Source organism: Fusarium tjaetaba (assembly GCF_013396195.1).
Source record: "Fusarium tjaetaba strain NRRL 66243 chromosome Unknown NRRL66243_c0000255, whole genome shotgun sequence".
Taxonomy (NCBI): Eukaryota; Fungi; Ascomycota; class Sordariomycetes; order Hypocreales; family Nectriaceae; genus Fusarium; species Fusarium tjaetaba.
The window spans coordinates 134,520-150,318 of NW_023501451.1; the positions used below are offsets into that span (position 1 = coordinate 134,520).

A 15,799-nucleotide genomic window follows, 5' to 3' on the forward strand; every position below is an offset into this window, starting at 1 on the left:
GATTTTGGAACGCGTCGGGATCGTTAGTCAACTGACACCTTGATATTTCACGATGAATGCAAGTTTCTTGAACTTGAAATGGTCATAAAAAGGCAGTACCCCAGCCTGAGTTGCAGATCATCCACCATCAGCTCTCTGAGTATCATCGACAACCGTCACCATCGCCATCATGACCGCTCCAGCTTCGACTTCGCTCTTCAAGAATCCTAGCCTTCTCAAGCTGTATCTTCTTCTCATCCCTGGCTCGCTGATTGTCAGCGCTGCAATGGGGTATGATTCGAGTCTCATGAACGGCATCCAAGGAGTTGATCGATGGCAAAACTGTTAGTATCTTACTTCTATTGCTGGTGATTGTACCTAACCCTTGGTGCTTAAACTTCAACCATCCACAAGGCTCTCTTCTTGGAATCATGAACGCCATTCTCCCTCTCGGTGCCGTCTTCGGAACGATCCCTGCAGCTTGGCTATCTGACCATCATGGAAGACGTTGGGCTATGGTTGTTGGAGATGTCATTGTCATCCTCTCTACCATCATCCAGACCGCGAGCATCAACAGTCAGCCTTTCCTGGCACATTTGTTAGACGAATACTGACACTCCCATCAGCGCCCATGTATATGGCTTCGCGATTCCTAATCGGCCTTGGAATCACCATCGCATCCAGCTCCGCTCCCATGCTCGCCGCCGAACTTGCCCATCCCGAATCACGAACGACCTTAACATCAATGTACAACACACTTTGGTACTTGGGAGTAAGTCCAATATCTATAGAGCCATCATGTACGCCGACTAATGGTTTTAGTCCATCATTGCAGCATGGACAACATACGGCACTTACCGCATCAACTCCGAATGGTCCTGGAGACTCCCTACAGCTCTTCAAGCCCTCCCCGCCATCATTAATCTCATCGGACTCTGGTTTCTCCCCGAAAGTCCTCGATGGCTTGTAGGTCAAGACCGCCATGACGAGGCACGCGAGATCCTGATCAAGTACCACGCCAACGGTGATCAAGGCTCTGCTTTTGTTGCCGCTGAGTTTGAGGAGATCCGAACTGCACTTCAGCTCGAGTTGGCAGGCTCCCGATCATGGAAGGAGTTGGTACAGACTAAGGCCAATAGGCATCGCACATTCCTTGTCATTTGCTGTGCTTTCTTCCCCCAATGGTCTGGCAACGGATTGGTGGTAAGTCAGCACGCTCAACATCATATAAGTAACTCACTCATCTATCTAGTCTTACTATATCGCCCCCGTCCTTCGATCCATTGGTATCAACTCTCAAGAAGACATTACTCTCATCAACGGTATCCTTCAGATCTGGAACATGATCGTGGCCATGACTGGCGCGAACCTTGTCAACCGAGTTGGTCGTCGCCCTCTCTTCGTCGTCGCAACTTCATGCATGCTCGCAGGCATGGTCGCCTGGACCATCACTGGCAGTGTTTTTGCAAGAACCAAGTCAGAGGCCACCGGTGCAGGTATACTAACCTGTGTCATCTTCTTCGCTTCATCGTACAACATCTGCTGGAATCCACTGGCTGTGGCATACCCTGTTGAGATTCTTCCCTTCAACATCCGCGCCAAGGGTATCGCACTTCTCATGGGTTCCATCAAAGGAGCCAGTTTCTTCAATCAGTTCGTCAACCCCATTGGGCTGAAGAATCTTGGATGGAAGTACTATATCGTGTACTGCGTCTGGCTTTGCATTGTTCTAGTCACTGTGTTCTTCATGTTTCCGGAGACCAAGGTAAGTCTTTCTCTAGTCTTTCGCAACATTGACCTGTCTGACTAAATTTATAGAACCGATCGCTTGAAGAGATTTCTGAAGTTTTCGAGAAATACTCCGAGAACCCATCCGAGAAGAAGCTTGAAGCCACCGATATTGAGTGCATCGAGCACCAGAGGAACGAGAAGGAGTAGCTAAGCGACTTCGATGGGAAAGGACGCGGACTATTAAGAGCTTGGAGTGAGGCTGACTGACTGGTGGTGCCTACTACATGCATTCTGCGGGAACAGCGACAACATGTCGTATTATTAGCCAATCTATCGATGGTCCAGTTCTTATTGTCTAGTAAACCCTAAAGATAATCTCATTTCAACTCAATTTGGCCCATTGGACTAGACCATCGTGTTATATATAGTCCGGGCTTCTGCGATCTGCTCCTATTAAACTTTACAGCACTGGCACTTTGAGGCTATTAGCTACTCATCCATGAGACTTGGAGTTTTGTGAGACTTGCCGAAACAGATCCAGAATCATTGTCAGGAACAACCATTGTAGAGCATTGGCTAGCATGTTCCGTTGTACCGCATACATTGAGGCCAGTCATACTATCGCAGACTGCAATCGGGGACTGGTATGTGATAAGTAAACGACCATCATCTTCACAGACTATGCCCACTTACACAAGGCGTGGTTCGCGAAACGCAATCATCTGCGGCGGCGAAGGGCATAAAGGCAGCTGCCAAGACAAAGATGCTACAGAGTTGCATGGTGGGTATCTTGGTAGTGTCTGGGTTTGACGGAGTGACGAGGTCAAGACATAGGAGATAAAAGCAGCTGGTGATACCAAGCTGGGGTATATGTACTCTAAGCTGTATACTCTTTCGCGCACTATAAACACTTCGTATGCCCTTTCTTACCGACTATTCAACTGCCAAGACAAATGATCCAGTTTGCAAAGCTTATAACTGACCATTCACTTGGTGGGTAAATAAAGCACCGATACCAATAAAACTCAAAATCGCAGATCGTAACCTCGGTGTTTTGTTTCACCTTTGAGCTTACGTATCTTAGTATCCGTGTTGACGAAAGGTGGATATCGATCCCCATCTGAAGTGGATTACATATATTAAAACCACGCAGACCCTGGAAAAGTTAATATCTATGACTCGCGGTATTTTCGACACTGACAGCTTTCTCAACAGAGAAGCACAGATTAGTCGTCTCGTTGTTGCCAAGCTTACTCCGTAGAGATGGCACTTGTTGGGTAAACCGGTCTAGCATATAGAAATCTCCAGATTTGAGGATGCTTTAATTCCACACGAACTGTGGGGTTTATAACAATCCATATGAAGGAGAACTACTATCGGTATCCCGTGAGAGAAACTTCTTTCATGTCCTTTTCCGAACCGGGACACTGCTGATGTGATTCCTGGATCCGATCCGAAATCCGGAATGGCTTCTACTTCAGCCGATGACAGGTCATCGCGGGTATAAATATCGAGGTATATATTTAAGAAGGGTATTCTAGCTACCGCTAAATCAGTTCTGCTTACCACCATTTTCTAGCAGCTGCATTCTTTTAAACTCCCGATATCTCTCACAAAATGGCACCAGGGCGTCGAGACGTCGAGTTCCCCACTGTTGACGGACTAACCCTTAGGGGTTGGTTCTACACCGCCGCCAGTGGAGATGGGCAGCATCCATGCATTATTATGGCGAACGGAGTAAGCTTCCTCTGAGTAATCAACTGAAATACCCACTAATGTCTTTCCTAGCTGGCAGGTTTGAAGGAGCAGTTCTGCCCCAACTTTGCCAAGCGGTTCCAAGCCGCTGGCTATGGAGTCTTGCTCTTCGACCATCGCAACTGGGGTGCAAGTGACGGTCTTCCACGTAACGAGACAAACCCCGTCCAAACTGCTCGAGACTACTCAGATGCCTTTGACTACGCTGCATCGTTGGACGAGGTCGATTCTTCTAGGATCGTCTACTGGGGCACCAGCATGTGCGGCGGCTCCGTTTTGCTCGCTGCGGCATTCGACAAGCGTATCCGAGCGGTGATTTCGCAAGTCCCATTTGTATCCGGCGAACAGCTTAGCACAAACCTCGCACCCATGATTCCCTCCCTGTACAGCAGCCGACAACAGCTCAAAGCCGGCAAACCTGCCCCGCTGATCAAGCTTTTCGCCGAGACTGCCGAGGAGAGTCTCCAGCAGGACACCAGTGCCCTTATCCGCGATGAGAATCTCTGTGATTTCATCAAGGCTTTGGATAAGAATAAGGTTCCTTGGTCTCCGAATGTGACTCCCCAAACACTTCTCGACATGGTTGCATTTGAGCCATTGGCTTTTATGCACCGTATCGCACCTACACCACTCCTCTTTGTCAGTGCGGAGAGTGATATGTGTGCACCGACTTTTACTCAGCTTAAGGCCTACGCTTTGGCTTATGAGCCGAAGAAGCTGGCTATTTTGAAGGGTGCTGGCCACTTCGACCCCTATCATGGCAAGGTCTTCGAAGAGAATATCGAGAAACAGTTGGCCTTCTTGAAGGATACTATTTAGGATGCTTGATATCTTGTAGGCTTAAAAGCCATGATCTACGCATAGTGCAATCATAACATGGATTCTCATACTGAGTACTCTCTGCTGATTTAAGTTCTCAGCCATGAGGCTCAAGAGCAAACAACACATGAGCTCTTGTACGCTTCCCCAGCTTCACCGTGATGGGAGAAAAAAATTGGATAATTGGCGGCTATTCTCCTGGAGCAAGTGAAAATGCCAACAAGTACTACCTCCTTCGAAGAACTACAGCTACACACAAGTAACCATGATCATATTATCCAACCGTCGTCTACTACAAGGTCAGCACTATGTTTATTCTTACAGTTGCTGTAAGGGCAAAAGGGACATTCTTCATCTAAGTATAAATATGACTCAAGTCCAAGACTGAACAAGTCCTGCTTCGCTATTTCCGCATATACCATGCCAAGTCCTCGTCATTCTTCTCCCTGAAGGTCATCCCATTGCCCATAAACTGGAACCGGTTCCCGCTAGTGTACTTGTACACGAAGTCCTCAGTTCTAAACTCATCCAGAATCTCCTTGTAGTGAATGACACTACCAGGGTACATAGCCGTCACCCTACCGTCGGCCTTTCCTTTCTTGAACCAGGACCTGCAGTCGCCCGTCCAAACAGTCCCCTTGATCAATTCTTGGGCGTAGGTATTAAAGTCATCCAACGCATCTTGACGGACTTGGACTGATCTAGATGGAGCGGTAGTCAGTCAGCATGAGTTCTCGTGAACTTGGCAACAATGTATGACCTACTTGATATTCTGTGTTGATATTTTCCGGATCCATCTTGCGATGTAGTCCACCGTGAACGACATCACGGCCAGTAAGCTTCCATGTGCTAGAGGAGTGTTTGGTCCGTTGACAGTCAAGAAATTCGGCATGTTGGCAGCAAATACCCCAAAGTAGGCCTCTGGGGCATCTTTCCACTGCTCAGCAAGTGAAATCCCATTCTGGCCCACAACTTTCCATCCCGGGACAAAACTGACATCGAAGCCTGTTGCGCAGACAATTATATCAAACTCCTCCGTCTTTGTTAGGCTGCGGATTCCAGTCTCAACAATCTCCTGGATGGGCACATCTTGGAGGGTGACGTTATCTTGCTGTAGTGCCTGAAGATAGTTTTCACCGGGAGAGAGGCGGCGACAACCGACTTGAAATGTCGGGATAAGTTTGGCGCACAGAACAGGGTCGTGGTTGAGTGCTTCCTCCATTTTTGCCTTGAAGAACTGAAAAGCCTGTTTCTGCTCTGGACTATCCTTAAGAGAGACCTTGAAGAATTTGTTGAAGGAATGCTCAATACTATGACGGAGCTTAAAGAACATGTCCTCATCATCCTTGAATGCTTGGATCTCTTGGTCGGTGTATGTAAAGTTCTTGCCCTCTGGTGTAAACTCTGAGGCGAATGCGCTACTGATCCAAAGCGGGCTGCGCGCATAGTTGACGATCTTGGCTGCTGTAGGTTGCATTTGTGGAAGGACTTGAACAGCGGAAGAGCCGTTTCCGATGATGGCGACTCTCTTGCCGGACCAGTCAAGACTTGTATCCCAGGCAGCGGTGTGGACCATTTTCCCCTTGAACTTATCCAGTCCAGGTATCGTAGGCCAGGTCCATTTGCTGAGGAACCCAGTGGCATTGATGACGATATCTGCTTCCTCCTGGATGATTTCATGATTATGACCCTGTTTGATCTCGAGGCGCCACTTGCCAGTATCATCGTCCCAAACAGAGGACACAACTTCAGTATTTAGTATGACAGGCTCGTCAAGCTTATACTTATCGGATGTCTTCTTGATATATCTCCATATCTCTGGACCTGTGGCATAGAACTGGCTCCAAGAGGGATTGGGCTCAAAGGGGAACGTGTAAATGTGCGCAGGAACGTCGCACGCAACTCCGGGGTATTTATTAACCAACCAAGTTCCCCCGATATCATCATTCTTCTCATAGATCTTCAGATCCATAAATTGCTCCAAAGGCGTGTCTCCATGCTTGTACTGATACGAGAGCATCAGCCCAGCATACCCAGCGCCTATGCAGACAACCTTGAGTTTGCGGGGCTTAAAAGCAGGGCCCTCCTGCGCGGGCACCCAGTTGTCTGGCTCTCCCATGTTAGTACGGTCAGAGGAATGGGTTGATGTGTGCAGCGGATAGAGTGAGGGTTGAATCCTGCGGATCGATATTCACGAGAGGTACGTAGACTTGGTCAAGGAGCCGCTATGCATTCAAGGCTCTTACGGGTACTTAAGATTAGTGATGTGATGTCCGGATCTACTGGTATTTAAAATTTCGGAACGAACCCCTGAACCGGGGTCCGGAAGCCCGGGAGCCGGCCGGGTCGGAGCAAACCCCGCCCCCACCCCCGCTTCCACCGGGTCTTAACACTGTCGTGTGTTTTCATACTCCGTACTAGGAGTCGCCATTTTGGAAGTATAGCTACCCAGCCAAAGACCCGCTTAAGCATACAAACTCTCGTTAACCTGAGGAGAGCGCTTATATCACAGAGCCTTGTCAGCTATCACGAACGGTTTCGTTTTCCGCGCATTCCTCTCTAAGAAGCCCTGAAGCCATCATGGAAACAAAAGCGACGTTAGAGTTCTTCGGTATGTTTCGCAAGCATCTCAATCTACTTCACATATGCCAGCTGCCGAAGTCTGGAAAGTGAGCCCAGTTCACGTACTGATAAAATGACACAGGGACAACTACTTTTAGGCTGAAATGGAAGGGCTTGACCATCTTCCATGACACTTGGCTCGATAAACCAGAGGGTTTGAAGCGTTACCTCGAGCTTGAGGACGTAACAGAACTAGATTACATCGTCATCTCTCATGCCCACTTCGATCAGTAAGTCTGAGCCAGTATCTCACTTATACAAGAAACTAATTCGCCGATAGCCTTCCCGGCGCGGATCAATTGGCTCTCAGAACAGGAGCTAAGGTCATTGCCAATGGTGAGGCCATCAAATGTCTTGGAGAAGCAGGCGTCCCAGACACGCAGTTGATCCCAGTAAGCGGCGGCGAAAGAGTACCCCTCTTCAGCAAGGAGATCCTCAAAAAGGCTGCAGAAGGCCTAATTGATCGAGCTCCAGCACCACCGACAGCGCCTCCTATGCCGCATGTCAAGTATGCCACAGCCGCAGTCCACGTTTGGCCGTCACTGCACTCTTTAATTCCTGCAATTACTCCCCACGACCTCCCAGAAGAATTCGATACCGCAGAGAAGTTTACCGGCGAAGCCACCCCGTTCGATTGTACCTTGGACATCACCCGACTGATGCAGTTTGGTCTCTTCAAGATGAAGGAGTTTCTACCCGAGGAGAGCATGGACCCGGGGACGCGGTCCTTTGCCAATTATGTGCAGGACCGCCAGAAACACGTCATGTCGCACTTTGATGGCGGCCAGCTGATGTATAATTTCGTCGCTGACGGGAAGAGCATCTTGTTTAACAGTCACTTGGGCGTGTACCAAGGCATCGCCCAGTGTCTGACGCCCAAGCCCACTGTTGCTATCATGGGAGTCGGCGGTCGAGCCAATCTTGATGGGAGACCGTACCAAGGCTCGGCAGCTGAATTCCTCGTGAAGCAGGCTAAGTGGCTTGGTGAACCCACCAGTATTTATTTCTGCCTGAATGATGAAAGGTGAGATTCTAATAGTCATCCGTACCGTTCAAGATTATCACACTGCTAACATTTTCAAGCATCATCAAACCATTGAGAGTGAATGTCACGGCTGCAAAGGATATACTTGAACGGGAGACAGCGGCTAGAGCCATTGATACGCAGCCTGGGAAAACGTACACCCTGGATATCTAGATACTGCGTGGAAGTTGACAGGATGCAATGCGTTCAGTAACTTATGATATTAATGCGATTCTATGATACAATATTACAAGCTTTCTTTCGTCGCCATTATTAAAACCAGCTCAAGCCAGAGAAGACTATACTACCTACATCTGAAGTATCTTCTATATGCGGGACGTCTATTAACGAAGAATCTTGGAATAAGTCAATAGAAAGGTGGTCTAGACTTCCACCAATACTCGTAAGATCAGCTCCTAGCCCCGAATCCTCCGTCAAAGAGATGTTTGGCGGAGAGGCTAATGGGGTTTGGACTTGGACCCCATGGGCTTCAACCGCCTCATCAGGCCATCCTCCGTCCATAATCCTACGGTTGTGTGTCGGCAAAGGCGTCTTCTCCTGAAGCCTACCAAACAGCTCGCCGACCAAATGGCTTTGCTTCTCAACGATACGGTTATTCCGCTGCTCCACGTACTCGTCGCATACAGATTGAAGCTGCTGCACAACCTGCCAGTAGTACCTGGCGATACTATCATGTTTCTCAAACCTCTGCAGCAAACGCCGCACAATTTCCAAATTGGAGCGCAGCGGGAAAACTTGGTCCAGGTCTGCAAAGGTAGCGACGCCGAGAGTCAGAGCAGCAGTGAAGGCAGAGTGGACCGGAAATGGGGACCGCTTGGGTACATCCTCCCTCGTGAGAACGCTCTGAAGCAAGCGTGTTATGCGTACAGCTGAATCAACTGAGGCATACAGAAGAGCTGTGTCGGGATTTGAAGGTGTTGCCGCTCCGTCTTGGTCTCGATAGCTGTTATCGCTGAGAGCACCACGCATTGCCCGTGCCGCCACTCGATCAAGCAGCACAGGCCGAGTCAGCAACATGATTGACCAGTAGTATGACTGTTTCATGTTTAAGGATGCCAGGGTAGGTGCTGAATCGTAACCCTTGGCTTGCTCCGCGCACTCTAACCCATCGGTCTTTAAACCATGAGCCATGCGAGTTGCCCATGAGCGATGTTCTTGAGTCATGCTTGTGATGAAGTGCCTCGAGACCTTGGAGGGCCCGTAGACGCCTCTCAAGACGGATTCTATGATAGCTGCCATATCGATAGCAGAAGAATAGCCCTTGTCGGCCTTTGTGTTGCGAGTCTCGTAGGTGCAGATAGGTCGCCCTAGAGAACCACTGGCGAAAGTATCAAACAGCCGTAATGCTTTCCAGAGACGTTCGCGGAAAGCAGCATCAGCGTGACTCATGTTGTTTGGTTTGTCCACTCTGTGGATGCCCATGGCGCATGCAAGTCGGCTTGCGACTCCGATGGAGTGATACGCGGCGTCTCGTCTTCCTGAGTGTAGCTGATAAAATGCAATCAGGTTGTGACAGAGGATCGATGAGAGATTTGGCCCTTGGTCCGATTTTAAATTTGTCAGATGTTTCGCATATGTGTAGTACCCTTCGGCGGTTGCATCCTCGTCTCCCGGGCATGTAAGTGCACCATTTGCTAGGATCAGGTAACAAATTGCAGATGAGAGGCTTGCAGTATCGTCGTCTTGCTGCTGCAGCCACTTGTCTATTTGTGTCTGAACCTCTGATTCGTCTAGAGCACCCAGCAAATGACTTGTAGATTGCAAACCCCAATTCATCAGCTGCTTTGCATGCGAATGGCTTGGCTTCGGGGGCGGATCGGACATTGAAACTGGGCAGATGGAATCGCGGTTGGTATGGTATTGTATCGGCTGCTCGACAAACGGGCAAGGCCCCAGCGTCTGAGCAACGAGCTGACGGATCTTGTGAAGAAAGGACTCGTTGGCCGCGTCCCCAAAATACAGGGAACCTTGTTGGTCGTCCTCCTCTATCAACCGATACGTGTTAGGGAATGCGGTGTCCATGTTCAAGAAGGAGTCTCCAAGCTGGCTCGCTCTCTGGTGAAGAGGTTGGTCGTGGGCAACGGCCGAGTAGCTCAGCAGCATATCTGTCACTAGGTCTGGGGGTTCCCGTGAACCTATGCTGGTACTTTGGCGTGAGGAGACGGACGCCCGCCGCTTTGGAGTTGAATAGCGACATTCGGAGGCGATCTCTCGGAGGGCGCACCGACGACATGGCAAGTTGCCGTCGCATCGTTCTTTTCGGCGTTTGCAGCTCTCGCATGCTGCAGCACAGCGACGACGCATGCCATCGCTTAGTCTCTTGGTGGGCATGTTGTGTGATATAAACTTGTCGGTGTGGAGTAGGAATGGCGAGAACAACAAGACCAATACTTGTCTACAATGTAGGTACTCGGAAGAGGTTTTATAAAATCCACTACCGACAAGACCTTGCCGCTAAAATGCGGGGGAAGTGCGTGTCGGGTATGGGGTCATCAGCCAGGTGCCACCTATTTACGACCAATTATCTATCTGCCAAATATAATCGGCTGGCGTGATGGATGTCGGTACTGCGAAGTGCACAAGAGCAACATATAGACTATAAAACGGATCTATTCAAACTTGAAAGTCTATCAAGATAAGCACCCTGTGTAACCATGTCTGTCAGACTTTAGGATAGTTACGGCATGCAGTTACAATTGCTACGGTGATTCTGTTCTGCATAGCTAACTTAGTTAGAGTCTGTTAGACTACCCCAGATAAATACCCCGCCTTTCTTTACGGCGACAGCGGCCATTCCGGCCTTTGTCAAAGTCCGTCCCCACAACTCGGTGTCGCGAAACTCCGGAAACTCCAGCTTAGGATCCCGCCTTCAGATCCCATTGGGTCCGTCTGAGGCCGTGATAACCTCTACTGCTTAGACCGCTTGGTAGCCTTGTACAGGGTCGTCGCTACAGGCAGCAGCAAGGATGCCAAGAAGGATATAACACTGCCCAAAAGTCCATCGAGGTCGACGGTCTTGACAAAGTCAGCACTTGCAAGCTTCTATGGCCAGACAGGGTTCGACTTACCGGCTGAGCTGTTCCCCCACTCTTAGCCACCCAATCAAAAGAGCGGTCAATCATCTGTTTCTCGTATGAATTGCACCTGGTCTCGATCTCCTTAGTGCTCAGTGGCGGGCCTGCTTCGGCCGCCCTGTTCAGTTCTAGCAACTCGGGTAACATGTCGGCGACGTCTCGCATAGCTTGGTTTCCACCCATTCCCCTTGTTTCTTGTTAGCAGCTTCCTATTTACAGATCGTGAAGCAACTTGCCTGTTTGGCTGCATGGCATGTACTGCGTCACCCACGAGCCATACGCGTGGGTGGCCCTCTTCATCAGCATTGCCTTTGCGTGCCCGAAGTCGCTGTCGCCAGTTTTTGGAGAGTTTTGTACTCGCTCGGAGCATTGTCACTGTGATGTTATCCTCCTCATCAGCTCCAGCTGAGAGCATGACATGGCTGTGCGATGTGAGTGAGCGATGCATGACGGGCAAGAAATGGGTTGCAAAACTCACTATTCTGGAGCCCAGTCGCGAACGATGTCAAGGCAAAACTCTCGCTTGTCGGGGATATCGCTTGGGTCGTCGAAGGGACACATCTCACGGGGAACAGACAGGCTCCAGTAAAACGATGCTTGGTTCTCGTCGAAATCGAAGTCGCCATCTTGCTCTTGACTCCCGCCCTTCTGTTGAGAAGCCGGCAAATAAACTGAATAATGTCAGTGGTCAAATGGTATTGTAGGAGGGTACATGGTAACTTACGTGCATAGTAGAGAGTGATGCCATTCTTAAACACCAGAATTGGCCCGTCCAAAAGACGAGGGGGCAGCTGTCGCAGCCGTGCCTTGGTCGCATTTCCTTTTGACAGAAAAGACAGATGATTCTTCATGTCGACGATATTCTTGGCTCCAATCTGTTTGTTTATCTGCACATTGGCTTTAGCACCTGTGTATTGAAGGAACGCGTTATCAGTACGGGCTCACTAACCTTTGATCCGCTACCATCTGCAGCGACCAGAATATCACAATACTCTGACGAGCCGTCTTTGAAGTTCACCTTGACGCTCTCACTCCCACTCGGCCCGTTCTTGATAATTTCGTAATGTGAAAATTGCTTGCCGAACTTGACCTTCCCCTTAGCAGCTACAGGGTCAAGAAGCAAGTCACGCAGGACGACGCGGTTGATGGCCGATGACTTGGAATAGGTCGGCAGTGCCGACAGGTCCAGGATGGTCTGAAACTTGGTGTTGCAGATACTTGGTGCTGTCTTGGAAGAGCCAGAGTATCGCCCGAGTCTTTGCACAATAGCTTCCAAGTGCGAATCAGTGAGGCAAGAGGCCAGACCTGTCATGGCAGGATCTCCCAGACGAATCTGGTATCCTTCCCTCTTCAGGTTTTCCTCGTCTCTCTCAAAGACGAGTGTGTCAACGCCATTGTTGATAAGGCCGTTGGCCAGCAGTGAGCCTGCCAGGCCACCGCCAACTATGCAGACTCTGAAAGTACCCATGATGCGTTTGAGAGAGAGAGAGAGAGAGAGAGAGAGTAGAACAGATGATGAGTTCGTCGATTTACTATACCAAGACTTGACAGTGGTAGGTGAGAGTATTGGTAAATAATGAGAGTGCCCAGACCCTACTTACTCACAACGGGCTGACTGACGGAATGTTGCATGTCCCGGACGGAATCGTGAAAGCGTGGAAACTGTCCCGGCGCGCGCTGGGGATCCGGGATCCGGGATCCGGGGTTGGGTTTAATATGCTCAAGGGGATAGGGCGAGCTAAAGCGTTTTGGTTACCAAACTACCGGGTATCAGAATTTTGCGAGATATTCGCTTTTGAATGTTAGATATGCAACTTTGTTAATTGATTGGTTAATTGTAGTCAAGGGTTATGACGTGGTATTAGGGTATACCGAGCCAACAAACTGAAGAACCCTATTGACTTTGGTCATAATAGTAGGATAAGGCGCGTGTTATAAGCATCAGCTGTAAAGTCTCTTAAAATAGCAATTTCAGAAACATTTAATCTTGATAGAAACTTAGTTACTGAGGAGACAAGCTTCTGCCTCACGCATCTTGGTACTCGCGCAGCCGTTCCTCCGTATTGGGGTTTAGGGTATAGTGGATCCATGCCATCTAGGCAGCCAAGGCGGATGACACAATCGGGACTATCATTGGTCCTTCGTGGCATTTCGGGCAACCTGAATCCATCGGATGCGGGAGGGCACCCAGTCATGTTTCCGTGTGTTGGGAGACCGAGAGGTTAGATTGCCCGTTGAAAGTTCCCTGTGGCAGGAATTCTCCACTGCAAATGACATATAAGCGGTTCTGGATGGGCAGGTTTCTCATCTTGCATAACTTCATAAGCTTAAGCTGTCCTCTTTCTTTCAACACGACCCCAACCCTTAATTACTAGATCATACCATCACACTTGACTTCTTTTCTCCATTTCAGAACCACGGGACAGTCAGAGAGAAAACATGGACCAGCTACTAGCCGGGGCTCTAGCTCATGCACAAGACTTTCTCTCTCATCAATCCCAGAATGACCTCATTATTGGCTTCGTTGTACTCTCAGTTGCGACATATTCCTTGTATGCAACTGCTGACAGAATCTACAAACTTCACTTCCATCCCCTGGCCAAGTTCCCCGGTCCCAAGAAAGCTTGTCTGTCACAAGAATGGCTGCTTCGTGTTTCTGAGCGAGGAAGTCCTGAAGAAGTATTCGAAAAGTTGCATGAGAAATACAGTCAGTCTCATTCATCACCACCTGCCTATTTTCCTCATACTTACTGCCAGCAAATCAGATTCAAGAGCGATTCGAATCGGACCTAACGAGCTACACATCGATGATGTGAAACTGTACAAAGATATATACAACCAAACCTCAACTTACGTCAAACACGACGCGTTCTATGCCGGTTTCAATACTCCGCACAGTGTCTTTGCCGAACACGTTCCCAGTCTCCATAAGGAGCGACGTCGTCGTCTGAACCCATTCTTTTCCCGCCGTGCTATTGGGCAGCTGGAAGGTTTACTCAAGGACAAGATTTACGAGCTCGGAAGACGCATTGACAGCCAAAAGGGCCCTTACAACATCTTCAACGCCATAAGATGCACCACTGTCGATATCATATCTCACTACAGTCTCGGAAAGCCATTTGGGCAGCTTGAGAAGAGCGATCAAGGGTTCAATGGTGACTTCCTCAGGACGTTCGACGCGCTCTCTAACGTGCTTTGGAAGTTCATGTACAAGCCGACTTTTCGAAAGATCATCACAAGCATCCCCCCGCGAATCGCCAAGGCTGCGAGCAAAGAGACTCGCCTCATGTTCACGGTCTATGATGCGTGTTATGCGGCTGCGAGCAATTTCAAGAAAAGTCCGCCTCAGTCTTCCTATGGCACCATCCTATCTAGCCTCTCGGATCTTGGTGAGCAAGAGATGGGAGCTGAAGCATGCGACCTCCTTGTAGCAGGATCCGACACCACCGCATATTCCCTAACAGTAGCTGTCAGTCAAATCGCCAAAAACACCCGGGTCAGGAAGAGGCTGGCTGGAGAGTTAGACGCTCGTGCCATTAATGCAGAGAGCTTGCCGTCCTTGGTGGAGTTGGAACAGATTGAGTATCTCAACGCTACAGTCCGTGAGGCCGTACGCTTCGCCATTGCCTCGCCGGGGAGACTTCCACGAACTGTCCCCCGCGATGGACCGCCTCTCGTCGTCGATGGCCAGATTGTTCCTCCAGGTACTGTCATTGGCATGTCAGCTTACACCATGAACTTCAGCAAGGAGCTCTGGGGCGAAGACGCTCATACATTCAACCCCGATCGTTGGCTTGGTGCTGGTGGGAAGGCTCTGGATACCAACATGTGTTCGTTCTCTAAAGGCCTACGGAGCTGTCTTGGACAGAACTTGGCATATGCAGAGATGCACTACATTCTCGCATATCTGTTCAGGAAGTACGAGGTCGACTTGGTTGATAAAGAGGCCAAGATGGAAGTATTTGATCGGTTTACAAGCTATGTCAATAGTCACGCTCTTATGGTACATTTGGGACGCCGTGACGCTCAGTAACAGCAATTGTTGGCAGAAAATTGAGATGTATTTTAATGCATTAGGATATTGTTAGTAACAGAGTATCGTGATTGATTGACTACTGTATTGTGTATTTTATTGGCATACTAATACTAAGGTTTGACGCGTGCTGTACCTTTTCCTTGATCTTACAATTAATTATATTCGCATCTTAGGTTAACCTTTTTACCATCGGCATATGCGAACTGGTATAGCTGCCAGGCCATTCTTGGCTGGCTTTCCACAATAACGCTAGAATGTGACATAAGAGCATCCTAGAAACAGGCCTTCCTTTGGCCAGTAGATGAGTAGAAGTTGGGCCGAGCTCATGCTTGTATCGACAGCGAAGAGACTTAATGACCTTTAGGTGGATACAATACCACCAGGGCCATCAGGGGCTTACTACTGTACAAGCCCCGAGTTCCAAGCTGAGGACTATGCTGATCGAGTTAAGCTTAGTGTAGCACTGTAGCTGTCGTTTCACGGACTTCTACCAAAGTCCAGTATGCTGCTTTTATCCGTCTCCATCCGCCACCCGGAACCCGGACCCGGGCCCGTATCCGGGGTGCGTTCCGGGCCGCGATCCAGGTTATATGAGAAAGAAGGTCATGCGGGCCACTCGATGGCTCCCTCATCACTCAGAATCGCGGCACAAAAAAGAGCTAGAGTGGTCATAGCTGTCGGAAATGACGTTTGTGCTATTGGACAATGAACAATCGAGCTGAGGGTGAGATGGGTTGC

The 15,799-nt window shown here is 49.3% G+C and overlaps 7 protein-coding genes across 7 annotated transcripts; 4 read left to right on the forward strand and 3 right to left on the reverse strand.

Moving 5' to 3' along the window:
* Positions 1-169: 169 nt before the first annotated feature.
* On the forward strand, positions 170-1,917 carry FTJAE_10842 (hexose transporter; the record flags this gene model as incomplete). Its single annotated transcript, XM_037343724.1, has 6 exons — positions 170-323; positions 394-555; positions 606-751; positions 802-1,182; positions 1,232-1,744; positions 1,798-1,917. The coding sequence occupies 6 exons, from the start codon at positions 170-172 to the stop codon at positions 1,915-1,917; spliced, it is 1,476 nt and encodes a 491-aa protein (XP_037202140.1).
* Positions 1,918-3,327: 1,410 nt separating this feature from the next.
* Positions 3,328-4,284, forward strand: FTJAE_10843 (uncharacterized protein; the record flags this gene model as incomplete). Its single annotated transcript, XM_037343725.1, has 2 exons — positions 3,328-3,447; positions 3,499-4,284. The coding sequence occupies 2 exons, from the start codon at positions 3,328-3,330 to the stop codon at positions 4,282-4,284; spliced, it is 906 nt and encodes a 301-aa protein (XP_037202141.1).
* A 403-nt stretch (positions 4,285-4,687) lies between these two features.
* FTJAE_10844 (monooxygenase) lies at positions 4,688-6,403 on the reverse strand (the record flags this gene model as incomplete). The annotated part of the gene is made up of 2 exons (XM_037343726.1): positions 4,688-4,985; positions 5,049-6,403. 2 exons carry the CDS (start codon positions 6,401-6,403, stop codon positions 4,688-4,690), a joined length of 1,653 nt encoding a protein of 550 aa, XP_037202142.1.
* A 461-nt stretch (positions 6,404-6,864) lies between these two features.
* Positions 6,865-8,104, forward strand: FTJAE_10845 (uncharacterized protein; the record flags this gene model as incomplete). Its single annotated transcript, XM_037343727.1, has 4 exons — positions 6,865-6,895; positions 6,989-7,136; positions 7,187-7,930; positions 7,990-8,104. The coding sequence occupies 4 exons, from the start codon at positions 6,865-6,867 to the stop codon at positions 8,102-8,104; spliced, it is 1,038 nt and encodes a 345-aa protein (XP_037202143.1).
* A 99-nt stretch (positions 8,105-8,203) lies between these two features.
* On the reverse strand, positions 8,204-10,282 carry FTJAE_10846 (fungal specific transcription factor factor; the record flags this gene model as incomplete). Its single annotated transcript, XM_037343728.1, has 1 exon — positions 8,204-10,282. The coding sequence occupies one exon, from the start codon at positions 10,280-10,282 to the stop codon at positions 8,204-8,206; it is 2,079 nt and encodes a 692-aa protein (XP_037202144.1).
* Positions 10,283-11,110: 828 nt separating this feature from the next.
* FTJAE_10847 (fungal specific transcription factor factor) lies at positions 11,111-12,493 on the reverse strand (the record flags this gene model as incomplete). Its single annotated transcript, XM_037343729.1, has 4 exons — positions 11,111-11,447; positions 11,504-11,696; positions 11,750-11,912; positions 11,975-12,493. The coding sequence occupies 4 exons, from the start codon at positions 12,491-12,493 to the stop codon at positions 11,111-11,113; spliced, it is 1,212 nt and encodes a 403-aa protein (XP_037202145.1).
* A 971-nt stretch (positions 12,494-13,464) lies between these two features.
* Positions 13,465-15,058, forward strand: FTJAE_10848 (trichodiene oxygenase cytochrome P450; the record flags this gene model as incomplete). Its single annotated transcript, XM_037343730.1, has 2 exons — positions 13,465-13,732; positions 13,791-15,058. The coding sequence occupies 2 exons, from the start codon at positions 13,465-13,467 to the stop codon at positions 15,056-15,058; spliced, it is 1,536 nt and encodes a 511-aa protein (XP_037202146.1).
* Positions 15,059-15,799: the final 741 nt, after the last annotated feature.